Genomic DNA, 14,071 nt, shown 5'->3' with positions numbered 1-14,071 from the left:
GGCGTAACACATAAACTAAATGGATTTTGATTCTAAGGTTCATAAGCCAGCTTATTACTAGAAAGAATGGTAGAAGCAAGAGCCTACCCCTTAGCTGCCTGCCTGTAAGATCTACTTATAGTAAAACAATGATAGTTGGACGCTGTGTTATTCTGCATTGCTTTAGCAGTCTGAGATGTGCTCCAAAGAGAGAAATACCTCGGAGCTGTGCAACTTCCCCCTGTTCCCTGGTTGTAATTTCACGCCATCACATAACATAACAATTACTGACAATGGTTAAAATTCATTTGACAGCTTGGAACACACACTAGGAAGATATTTTCACTGAATTGTCAAGAAAGAAATAAAGTTATTTATGGCATCATGGCTAAACCTGAATGAAGATTGTGTAAAGTGATACAAGCCAGGCCCAGAAATACAAGTACTACATTGTCTCATATGTACATGGAAAATCAAGTAACCAAAATCACTGAAATTAAGAGTAGAAAGGATGGTTTTCAGAACCTGGGGTAGAATGATAGGACAAGGCTTCAGTAAGATGCTCTAGGGTACTATTTCACAGCAAGGGAACAACTTACAGTCATTGTGTGTTGCATATCTCAAAAAGCAAGAAGTATCTTCAGTATTTTTGCAGATATAACTTATAAATATGTGAGCACATAGGCTTTTAACCTGATTACAAAATGCATACATATTTAAATATTTAGTATACTATCGATATGAAATTCCGTTTTTAATGTAGCTATCAAAATAAACCTAAATTGAAGAAAAAGAATGATCTAAAGTATATGATGTGTATCCTTTTTACTTGAAGGGTACATATACATTCAACAATTCAGCTATTTTCTATAAAAAACATAACATGTTCATAAGGATGGATATAAGATTATACCCAGAAAGGATATTTTTCTTAGTTTCTGTATTCAAATACTACATGCGTTTAGAAAAGTAGTTAAGCTTTTCCAAAAAATATATTTTGTTTTTAATAATCAGTTAACTAAAGGTATTGACTGATGTATTACTTCACAAGACTACTATGAAAATTATGTAACAGTGTTCATGAACATGATTATGTATACAATTTTCTATAGAGATGCTATTATTTGCATAAATTCTCAAGGCTATGTTTTTTTCCAGAATAATATGTATTTTCCATAGATAATATATGATTACAACATGGCCAGAATTATGTTTTTGAGCAGTTGTTCTCTGAGCATGCAATTGCTTATGTTGCTGGGATGAAACTTCTCATTTGACCTATAGATTGCTGTTTTAAGAAAGAATTTTGTAGGTTTACATAAGCAACCGCTTTTCGGTTTTTTTAGAACTTGCGCTAAGCCTACAATAACAGTAATCTGCATAGACGATGTTAGATTGTGCATCAAAATAGGAATTTAAATATATTTATAAATTATTTCTTTAATTTATGTGATACTGGGGACAGAATCTGGGCATTTGCATATGATCTGACACTGAATTGTGTTTCAGTTCTTAATATTTTTATAGTTATATATGATTTTAACTGCATATTTTAATGTATTTTACATTTTAAAATGATACAAATGATAGCAAGGTCTATAAGTTAGCAATAAAGGTGCAATAATGATTATAATATGCAGATAAATATTTGTGTCTAGAGCTGTAGGAGAGTTTTCAGTATCAAAGTTGTGAAATAAATTATGGCATTGCTGTGATACGCAGTGAGATCATTGGAAATGGAAAGAGGATGAACATAATAACAGGAATATTAATAGAGGAGGCAGAGACACATAAATATCTTGTGAAAAGATAAGACTAAGTAGGGTGAAAGCCAGGAGGGAATATGCAATGGAAGCTGAGCCAAAGACAGAAAGAAGAACTTGAAAAGCATGCCTTTGGTTAAGTGTTAGGCAAACATCTAACCAGAGTGGTAGGGACTGGATGGAGACTAGGAGCCCCGCAAACAGCTCTGCAGGCAGTGGTTGGGCAGAAGCTGTAAGAGAGGAGCAGAAAAGAGAACTGGGGGACAGGAAGAAAGAAAGCAGTATGCCTGGAAAAGGACTCAGAGGGGGGAGACCACTGGGGAATCTGTTGTTACAGGTTTCCTATTGCAAGCACTGACATTGGCTTTCATGATGAGGCAGCACAGACTCCCACAGTGATAGAGAAGATATTTTTGGAGATTATAGCTACATCAAAGGGCTGAATTGCCCTGCCCCAAGCCTTGGCAGTAACATCTCTATCTATGATGTTGCTGCCACTCCAAGCTCCATCTACCCTGTTATCCAAGGGGGGAAAGGGACCAGAAGGCCACAGTGGGTAGCCTCAGTGATCATGGTACCATTATTTCAACCATATAGAAATTATTCACTATCAGCGTCTCTCACATGTCTGGGTTGTATTTAGTAGTGAGAGCTCTGAAGAATGTTTTGGTAAGATGGAGGACTGTTAAAGCATATCCTTAGAAAAATAACACGGATGTAAGCTTTGGAAGGTAGGAAGAGATGCATAATGAATATGTAAAGGTATGAAGTATCAGGTGAAGAGGTTGAAGATCCTAACACTACAGAGTTGACTCTGCCAAAAACTGAGGAGCTGTAATAAGCGGCTACAGGGGTGCTTTCGGAGTTAACCAAACACAAGGCAAACAAAATCCCAATGAACATTTTCACAGTTCACTGTGGCTAAGCAGGGAATGGGGAAGCTGAACTGAGTCCACCTGACCTACAGGGGCAATCAGAATGAAACATGACACTTCCATTTCAAAGACAAGTTTTTCAGGGAGCTTTATTCATTCTGTAGTTGATTATATCAGTGACAGGCTAGGGATCCCAGGAAAGATTTGACTAACATGCCAAGTAGAAGGATTCTTAATACTTAAGTTTTATCCATCTATCAACCTCAAAAACATTGCCAATTATGTGAGTGTACTAAAACTAACTGTAACTATGCCAACTTTTGCTGGATATTCAAGAGGCTTCTCAAGTTTCCAATTTCCTTCTCTATTGCCCTGTATGTGTATGTCGATGGGAATCTGTCTTACATTTTAAATTATTGTAAACTTGCTTATTTGCATGTTAATTTGTGATTTTTTTCTATAATTGATAAACTCAGTATTACTTAAAACGAACACATAGGCCTCTTTTCTTAATCAGATCATATGTTTTCAAAGTATATACTTTAAAAAACAAGTAGATAATCACTACACATACATTTTTAAGATGCATGTGCCACTGACTAATTAAATATACACACTCTTCAAATAGTTGGTTGCTTTTGTCTTTAGTCAATCCCTAGCATAAAACAACAACCAAGAGCTTGAGGTCTTAAGGAATACCAGACATTGGGTAGAGTCTTGGAATTGGCATGTGCAAGTAGAGCTTAGGAACGGTGATTTTAATCCTAAGCATCCATACCGTTATGTATAAAAATTATGGTGATAATAATGATGAGTAGTGATGAGTTTGGATTCTGTCTTCTCCCTGCTCCTCTTTTTAAAAACCATAATAAGAGATTAATGTGAAACTGTTGAAAGGATTCTGATGTTTATTTTTCTTTATTTCTGTTTAAATTCATTTCCTTATTCCGATCATCAATAATTATTGATCGAGTGTCTCTCTAAACAGGAAAGATCCTAAGTGGAATTCCCAGATGATAGTCATCAACACGATGCTCACGGTTAACAGTATTATCACTAAGAGTTAATGGCAGCACATGTGTGTGCATTGACAGATACCATGGGAGAATTCTTAAGGTACCACATAGTTTCCAATAAATGCTCTTAGTAAACAAGAAGCTGCAGTGTAAACTCCATGTGAAGTTTCTCTGTCCATGTGAAATCTGAACAGTTAACTACAATCATCTGTCAGCAGAGTCATCACCTATATAGAAATATTGATGTTTGAAACAGTAAACGGATTCTATCATGCTTTAACGGCGTTCTCACACTGCTGTCACGTGAATTTGCATTTTAATCTGTACCTAGTAGCATTGTTTACTCACTTAAGTCCAAAGTAAAAAATTCAGGCACGGTGTGCAGAATTAAACAATAGTCCCTGTCTAGTGTGTCTATTTAGTAGGCACTGAAAGATAGCACGATCTACTTAAAAATGTAATGAATTACAGTATAATATAAATCAACAAAACAGTTTTATGCTACAAAGAAAGTACTTCCAGAACAACACATAATATTAATTTATATTTGATTTAATATTTAAGTGATAAAAGTAATTTTATGAAAATATTTTTATATACTTTTACATGTTTGGTTTGGCTTTGGGATCGATTTTAAAAGGCATACATATTAAGAAGGCTTTCCTTAATGTCTGAAAATGGAAAAACATCTGATTTTATATTCTGCCAATACGTGCTAAGTAAAGAGAAATGGGAAATATTTCTGACGTTAGGTTCCCTGTTCTTATCTACTGGCATTCTTTAATGAGAATCTGTAATGGCCAACTCTTACCAACAAGAAAGGACTTCAAGTAAAGCACACTTTGGAACAGTAGTGTTTACCCGGCACAGCAACTGCTGCAGATGAGCACTTCCCATCTCCATACAGTACAGGCTGGCCAAGAAAAAGTGCAGAACGTCGTTGCTGGAATAAACTGGGCTACAGTACATTACTAAACTCAACAGGAATATTTTTGGACAGAAATATAATCACAAATTGAGACTTTTCAACCATCTTCATATCTAAAATATAATTCGCTTTTCCTCTAACTATCCTAACTTTTCACACACTCAACATAAACATGACAGACTGTGTGGCTGGAGGCTGTAATAGCAATAGTAAAATCTGACTTAAAATTACAAAACATTTAATTCCTAAAAATGGGAAGAGATGAAAGTTCAAAGCTGAGCTTAGTGGTTAAGCTTAGTGTTCCAGCGGCACACACAGCCATTCAAAGACTGCGGAACTTAGATGTTTCTGGAAGGAAAAGCAGAGAGAAGGCAGAGTTTCTCAACGTACTGTCATGTATGAGATGCACACCCTGGGTTACATATAAACCTCACATAAGGAGTTTTCAGAGTATGTGATAAAATTTTAACAAAGCAAGATCATTATTTGACCAAAGTAGTATCTTTTTCACAGACGTCTTTATTACTCTCTGCAGGAAAATAGGATTATTACAAAACTTCCTGATAACTATTCCTGGCCGAGAGCCCTTTCTCCCCATCAAGATAAAACCTGTTTTCTAACAACTGTACTTGCCAAATACTAACATGTTAAGGTACAGACAAATAATATTCTAGTTATACACAAATATACATGAGTTAAATAAATTAATCTTTCACACTACTGCAGCGTTCTGGAAGAAATATTTCTAACTACAGTACAAAACAATAGTGCCCATTTTTATTATAAAGTTCAATTTTATACTAAGGCAGAAATGTAATGCTACAAAGAAATTATGATACCTTTCTTTAAATATAACCTATAAAGGAATAATTTTGTCATCACCTATGCTTATATGATTTCTTTCCTGTTTTTTAATTTGATTTTTCAAGACAGGGTTTCTCCGTGTAGCAGTCCTAGTTGTCCTGCAACTAACTTTAGTAGACCAGGCTGGCCTCGAACCCACAGAGATCCATCTGCCTCTGCCTCCCGAGTGCTGGGATTAAAGGCGTGACCTTATATGATTTCTATAAAAATTCTAAACATAAATTGAGAATTTTTGAGATGGAAATACAGTATTTTAAATAATGCTCAAAATTAGCTCCTGTTGGCCAGGCAGGTAGCTCTGGCCTAATACTATCACATATACAAAAAGGGTCCAGTTTCTTGAGCACCAATGTCAGTGAGATGACATTTTGGGCAAATGGGAACATTCAGGAATTTGTTGTTTTTTTTTTTTTTTGGTTTTTCAAAACAGGGTTTACTCTCTAGCTTTGGAGTCTGTCCTGGAACTAGCTCTTGTAGACCAGACTGGCCTTGAACTCACAAAAATCTGCCTGCCTTTGCCTCCTGGGATTAAAGGTATGCACCACCACTGCCCAGCTAACATTCAGGAGCTTCTCACAACAAGCATGTGGCTTCAAAGCACCCACCTTCCTTCTGTCTCTACTTTCATCTCCAAATAACTTTTACTTCCGGCACAAATCGCTTTAGCTTTTGGTTTTATCGTCTAAATATACAACTTCACAGAAGAAAATACACTTAGAGAATGTTTCTGCAGGAGTTTAAGATGGCATCCAATCTGTATGTCCCTAGGTGTTTAACAGGGAAGCCTCTGAAGCAGTTGGTATTGATTACTTCAGGTTGGAATGCTCAGCCCATGTGGTTTTACTTTACAACTAGAAACCGTCTTCCTCATGCATTCTGATAACCTGCCCTTCACAGAGACCTATACAAATATTTCTCTTTCTCCATTATAAAAAAATCAACAATCAGAGCACAACACCGGAAGCCCCGGTGGTCTTAAAGTCCATTTGACTCACATAGGTGACTTGGACTGCTCAAATATGTGTCTGAAACTTTAATAAAACAAAACAAAAACTTGGGTATTTTGTTTATTTGTGGTTTTTTTCTTTTATGTTAAAGAAATTTAGCAGTAAACGTCTAGTTCTTTTCTTTGAAGAGAAATCTTTACACATGCTTATGTGTAAATTGGTTAGATTGTTTTAGGAGAAATTTTTTTAAGTAGAAGATTTAGCAAAGTGTATTAAAAAGCAAAATACATCTGAGCATTCCATCCTGCCCTTGGGAGTTTTATGCTCTAGCTACTTGGGATGGCTCGTTGAATGCACTTCCATAAACCTGTGCAGTTCTCATTCGTAATACTTGAACTACTTTTTAATGACATTATAAATATTTTTATTTTACTAGGTTAGTTTTAATTATGTGTATGTGTGTGTGTCTGGTGAGGCATGTATATTAGAGAAGTTGGATCCCCTGAAGCTGGTTATAGGTCTTTGTGAACAACCAGGTCTTCGCGTTGGGAATTAAACTCTGGTCCTGTATGCATAAGATCAGCACTCTTAACCTCTGAGCTATCTCTCCGGTCTCAGATACTAATCATCTTGGCCATATACAAAATCTTACTTGGACAGGATGTATATGTCGCAACTTCCTGTAAAACACAATGGGATGCTACTTATTCATGTGAATTTATGTCATATTCATTGTTTTAGTCTAAGGAAAGCATGGTTTTACAAAATAAGAAGTCATGGCTGAGACAAATAATGGATTCGGATTTTACATTGGTATTTGTTTTTCTATTCTGAAAAATAAAGTTGCTATTAAAAAGCACACTAGGCTTCACTTCAAATAAAAATTAGCAGCATGGTGCTTTCTCACAAATCAAAAGCAACAGACCCAGTCACTTCACTAGATAGAATTCTAGGTGCAACATGATTCTAATTATCTGCACCTTTTAGTGCTTTCAAATTCCTGAAACCAGCACACCGCAAACTCGACCTCCGACCTGGAAGTAACATCTTTTCGCTCAAGTATTCATTCTACTCAGGCAAGTGTTTAGCATGTGTCAAAGACTGCACTGCATTCTCTAGGTTAATAAGCACACCGGTTTTGTTTTCTTGGAATTAAGGGAAAAGAATAAAAAATAAGAAGTAAACACATGGCAAATACGACAGAGGATGTGATGATGGAAAATGACAAGTAACGAAAGAAGCTATGGAATAACACAGCGCCACGTCCGGGAAATGTGGAAACAGCTTCTGTGAGTGACTCTAAGGGCGAGCAGAGCCTCGCGGGATAAATGGAGACTTGGGGAAGAACATGTATGGAGACATTTCTGACACGGTACACAACACTAAAATGACTGACAGGTGAGCAGCCATGTGACCTGGGTCAGAGGAATACGAGTAGCAGTGAAGAGCAGCTCTTGAGGGCAGAAGCAAAGAGAGACAGGAGCCGAGAGTGAGGGATTACGGTGGGCCTGGCAAATCACGTCTTAATGAAGGGAACGATAAAAGCAGTCAGCTTGCAGTCTTTGTAGGTGAGAAGACATGCTTTTCTGGGTATTCCAATAGTCAAACACAAGCCAATCAGTACACTGGAAAGATGCTGGCCCGGACTCAACAATACAGGGCTACTGAGAAGAGTTTATGTCACTACATAATGTTGCAAGTATGTTGGAAGGAACTAATCATGGATGTGGGACAGCAGCTATTAGATCCATGTTTTATGGTCCTAGTGAGAGATAAATGTGGGCTACACCAGAGTGAAGACATAATCGGGGGTCCGGAGATACTTGGAAGTTAAGTTTATTAGTGGAACTGTTGATTAAACTTTTCGTTAAAAGAATACTTGGCTTGACCAAACTGATGACAATATGACAATAAAAACAGGGAAATGGGGGAGAATGAGATTTGCTTAGTTGCTTCTCAGGAAGTCATAGGCATACTGACTGACTTTCTAGGAGGAAGCTGAGTCACAGCTTTAAGTATGGATTATGGAAATCAGGAGAGATTTGGAATGAATCACTGTGAAAAGCAAACACAATAGATGGGAGACCATGAGTGTGCAGCTGGATAAGAGGGGTCTTCAGACAAATGTTAACTGGTTCCCAACTATCTTAAATTGCCATGATTCCACTGTCATTGTGCATCAAGATGCCTTCGCTGCTCTTCCCAGTTAGTGTGATGGTTTCCTTTCTGTTGTCCATACTTTAGTTCCTTCTCTTCCGCATCTATCCCATGGTTACCCAGCATGTTTTTATAAAAAGCATGTGTCTAATGTTGTCATTCTCCAACTTCAAGGTCGTTCACTGAACCCCACTGGTTTTAGAATTAGATTATCATATTCGTGACTACCCTGTAATTTACCCTTTAGAATCTCCTACTATAATATCTTCTGACCATTTTGTATGACCAATGTTCTAGACTCTCTTCAATTCTTAAGGATCACCTAGTCCCCTCTGTTCTAGTGATTTCACATATAACTTTTAGTTAAAGAGTGGTTTTTAACTGGAAAGACCAGTAATAATTGAGGGAGTAGTCTTACTTCCTACCATCAATGAGATTATACTAAAATAGCTGATACTGTTGATCAGCTAAAGTGTGTATTCAATTAAACCATCAATTTGATACAATTTTACATCAAGCAAATCAAATCCCAGTTTAAATTTTTGATTGTACCACTGAAAGTGATTATTTAACTTTGTATTTTGAGAGTATATTTTTGCTACATTTCTAAAGCCAGAGGCTTTAAATATTTTAAAGTGCTTGGTCAGTAAATGAAAATGGTTACTCTCTCTCTCTCTCTCTCTCTCTCTCTCTCTCTCTCTCTCTCTCTCTCTCTCTCTCTCTCTCTCTGTCCAGGTTGTGTGTGTATATGTGTGTGTGCAAGTGTGTGTACATATGACAGCCAGAGGTCAACCTCAGGTATAATACCTCTGAAGCCACCTACTGTGTTACTAGAGACAGTGTCTCTCACAGAGACCTGGGACTTACTGGTTAGCCTGGCTGGCTATTGAGCCTATTTCTCCCTCGTTAGCACAGGCATTATAAACCCCTATCACTGGTACTGGAGACTAAACTCAGAAATTGTACTTCCAAATTAAGTGTAACAGCTGAATTATCCTTCTGGTGTCCGATGATGGGTATTATTAAGTTCACCACAAACGCGGGTTTAAATAAGTGTATACACAATGCAGGTAGACATACACGTCCTATATGCAGCATATATGCATATGATTGTACTGTCATGCATATTGTTTTCTTGACAAGACTTTACTATATGAGCAGAGTTTATAATGCATGAATTTCTTTCCTTGTGAAACTGTAGCACCAAAACCACAAGCTGATCGATACATTTACTTCATTTTTCCAAATAAAACGTAAGAACCATTCTACAGGAAGTAAGTCACTGTAATGGGCTCAGAGGTATATGCTCCTATTCCCCTGATTACTTAGAGGGCTCTAAAGGAGAACTGAGGTGTGAAATACCTACCGTCTTGCTGAGGTAACCTGTGCTGGTGTTCATGCATTGCAGCCCCTCGCTGTTGCAGCAGCCCCCACATCTGTAGACGGACACACATGGAGGTTTAAAGAAGGTGTTTGTGGCTGCTCCAAACTCCTTCCCCACATCTACACACACCTCACGTGGCATGCATTGAGTCTTTCTCCACTCATTATCAATACCTGTCGAGTCATAGGGAAGTCCATAAGTTACACAGAAGCCACCAAGGGAGAAACAAAGCCTACAGCATTAGGAACTTACTCATATTTGACTTCAGATTTTAATATTTTGTGTAGGAATCGGAACGTAAGACAAGATTTAGCAGAATAGCTCGGGAAGTTTCCTTTTAAAATGATTTCTTCAGGGATGTACAAAAATACATTTAAATTAAGGATTTAAAAAATTACACCACTATCATAACACATATGTTTGGTTCTCCTTGCTTAAAAAAAGGGAAATTTAATATATGGAGGCTTACAAGTTGTGCAGAAACTACGCCACGCTCTTTGCCTGGCATGTGCAACTTCTGTGGTCATGAAGCAAATGTAAACAACATGTTCCTGTTTTTCTCCTTAAACTGAGCTTTGGTGTCTATTCAAAGCTCATTTTCAGACAAGCTTTCCAGCAATTATGAACAATGTCATGACAGCAGCAATGTGCAAGGCAAAGTTATTTTCTACCTATTAAGACGTGTAACCTAAACTGACTCTTCTCAGGAAAATCAAAGTTCTTATCCCCTTCATGCTTTCTTTTGGACCTCTGCTTCCAATAAGATGTTGGCTGACCTGTGACATTATTGACTCTGTATTATATTAAAAATGATGCCGTTTCTGAGTGTTGTAGTTTATTTCTTCCATATTTCCTCTAAACATTTTCAAGAATAATAAATTATGGGTTATCCCACCATGATTCCCGTTAATTTGTTTGGTGTTGCTTTAAACATACTTTGCAGTATCAATTTGTATGTGTGTGGTGGGGTGCATGCCATTCACAGGCTAGAGGGAGATGCTGAGACCTCTTCCATTCTCTACCTTATTATCTTGAGATAGGTTTCCTCAGTGAACCAGAAACTCTGTTTAGGCTTGGCTGGCTGGCCTCTTATTTCACAGGACTTCCCATTGTCTGTTCTCTGCAATGCTGAGGTTTTAGGCACTCCTGACTATGCAGACTTTTACATAAGTGCTGGGCATTGAAATTCAGGTCTTCATGCTTGTAAAGCCAACTTTCTTACTCCCTGAGTTATCTCCCTGACCCCAATACCAAATGTTAAAACAGAGTAATATTTAAAACTAAAGAAAGCTTTTTCTTAATTGGTCTGCCAACTCCTATTATGTCATTTTATACAACATCATAATTTTGTAAGATATTATGGTAGATATTCATCTACTTCATAAAGGGAAACTCTGAGTCAGTTATTTCTGAGATGATAAGAGAACATGTAGCTTTCGGAAGGTGATGTGGATTAGTAACTACTTCCCTTTCACTGTTTTTAAGTGTTCGTGTGTGTGCATGTATGTGCGTGTGTGTGTGTGTGTGTGTGTGTGTGTCTGTCTGTCTGCCTGCCTGCCTGTCTGTGAAAATAGTGCCCAGAGTGTTTTGTACCTTATGCACAATGGATAAACATTCTAATGTTCTAGCAGAAAAGTTAAATTAAGCATATCCCCCCCAAAAGGAAATGCATGCACTGCTTTTTCCTAATATACAAGTTTTCTTGATATACAAACATTTAAACTAACCTAAGTTACTAAAACAAATTAAAACAGAATAGAAAATTTAAGTATTTTCAAATGTTTGCAGTGAAATATTGTCTCAATTCCCAAAATAAATATTTGTTGATATGTATATGTCTTCTAGCTGTGAATTTCAAGAAATCATCTAACTACGTAAAAAGGATTGCCAAAGTGTTTTATTCAAAGTAACACCACTAATTTCTATTTTCTTTATTTTTTTTGGGGGGGGGGCTTAAAGTATATTGAGCTGGAAGCAAAGGCCCACACCATCATCATCACTGATGAACGCACAAAGCTCTTCTTGCACTTTGCTGCCCGTACTTACTTTTCAGGATCTCTGTGTTATAGTGTGCAGCAGCAAATTTGACAGTGTCCCCTGTTCTTGTGTTGAGGGTAGGCTGCCAGCCGCCTTTCCTCAGCTGGCATTTGTACATTTTCCAGTAGTCTGGGTACAGGACCGACATGAGCTCATCTACACTGGATACTGCCCGAAGCTGCTCCTCCAGGTCTTTGCCTGCGAAAGCCTGTCAAGGAAAAGCACACAATCAAGACTTCACCAGGCTGAAAGTTTAGGAAGACAAATTCAAAACACTTCTGTCTTAATATGACAGACACAGAATCTGCTAATAAACATCTTATCAACAAATCTTGACTTGTTTAAATTTTTATGGTAAAACAGAGTTCATATTAATATTTTGTTCTCTGAATAAGCACAATTAAACTGTATTTGGTTTTAAGACAAATATTGTGCATATGATTTTTAAAATGATTTTAATTTTTTTGTTGTATAACAGCTCTTTTGCATATTGACAAATGTGTTGGCTTACAAACTTATTCACGGTCTTGAAGATCATGATGGAGAAATCTATACATAAAGCTCGTGGAAACTTATGAACACTAGACAGACAGTGGTGGAGCCCCCATGGGACCGAACTCACCCCTTCTTATATGGGAAATAGTGGTAAAGTTTGGACTATATGTGAGGTACCTGGTAATAGAACCAGGATTCATCCCTGGTGCATGAGCTAGCTTATTGGTGCCCATTACCTATGGTGGGATGCCAGGCTCAGCCTTAATGCAGTGAGGAGGGTGTTGGTCCTGCCTCAACTTAATGTGCCAGACTTTGTTGACTTCATAAAAGTCCTTACCCCTTAGGAGGAGTGGATGGGGGATGGACAGGGGTAGAGGTGGGGGGAAAGATAGAGTAAGGGAGAGAACTGTGAATGGAATGTAAAATAAAATTTAAAAAATAAAGTAAAATAAATAATTACCACATATATATTGCCCATCTACCATATATAAACAAAATGAGATAACTTTCTTCTAAAGTTATACACCAGCATCTATACAGTCTTTAAACATGTAGTCTTTAAAATATGTACATATTAATTTTAATTGAAACATAATTACATAACAGACTTTAAAAGTTGGATTGAAGGCTGTCAAAGCTCTCGGCTTGATTCTCAGCACTAAGAAAAAGGGAAAAGGCTGGACCGGTTATGGTAGCATGACATAAATACATGAAGTTGAACTTTAGAGGAAATCTTAGCATCACTAAGTGACACAATTTCATTACTTCCCAGTTTATATACATGGTATATTTGCTTGAGGAAAACCTCAGATATGACACAAAACTCAGGAATCAAAAGTTTGGAGATATAAAATGTTTACTGAGGGAGACAACAGTTATGTAGGTAAAGTGACTGAAGGAAGCTCATTCTATGAGATGACATCTGTGTATATGACATTCTGAGCATATCAAAATACCATGAGCATGCGTGTCAAGACATAATGCATATATATATATATATATATATATATTTTTTTTTTGCCAATCAATCCTAGTAAGGCTAGAGAATAAAACAGTAATCAGATATATTTTTGAAAACTGCCAAGTGCAATAAAATTTCATAATGCTTCTGTTAGTATTTAATTGTTAGCCTCTAGAAAATGAGTAACAGGGGGGACTGATTGTGACAGGAAGGTTGCTAGAGCCTTCCCTTACAACTCTGCAAAGACTACAGCCAACTTCTGACCTTATCAAATCACAGAAAAATGCAGAATAGGTCATGTGTTAACTGAACCAAGAAGAGCACCATCAGGATACTTCTACCATCCATGGGAGACATGTACAGAATATTAGATGGACAATAAGTATATATATTGGATGATAACAATAAGAAAGGAAAAAAATTCTTTTGAGTACCAGTAGGAGCATATATTTGTGTTAGTCAAGGAAATACTGCATTACAAGCTGATGGGACTTTACACAAGCTCCACGAAGACAGTAGATTTACTGTGAAATCACCTTTTCCATATGTATCTGTTCTGCCAAAGTACACATGCAAACTCATTGTAAATCTGTCCATATATGAATGTGAAAAAGTGTTATATAGAAAATAAAGAATTGATCAAACAAGTTGCAATAAACAACAGA

General features: G+C 37.0%; 1 protein-coding gene across 1 annotated transcript in view; it reads right to left on the bottom strand.

The window, feature by feature from the left end:
* The window catches only part of Vegfc (vascular endothelial growth factor C), a 103,271-nt gene that overhangs the window by 18,310 nt on the left and 70,890 nt on the right, over positions 1–14,071 (bottom strand). Inside the window, exons 2-3 of the mRNA XM_075986774.1 lie at positions 11,960–12,158; positions 9,896–10,086 (exon numbers count right to left, since the gene is read on the bottom strand). Of these exons, the coding sequence (XP_075842889.1) occupies positions 9,896–10,086; positions 11,960–12,158 (390 nt within the window). The remainder of the gene's footprint in view (positions 1–9,895; positions 10,087–11,959; positions 12,159–14,071) is intronic.

Source organism: Microtus pennsylvanicus, chromosome 9, assembly GCF_037038515.1.
Source record: "Microtus pennsylvanicus isolate mMicPen1 chromosome 9, mMicPen1.hap1, whole genome shotgun sequence".
NCBI lineage: Eukaryota > Metazoa > Chordata > Mammalia > Rodentia > Cricetidae > Microtus > Microtus pennsylvanicus.
This window is presented reverse-complemented; position numbering and strand designations above follow the sequence as displayed.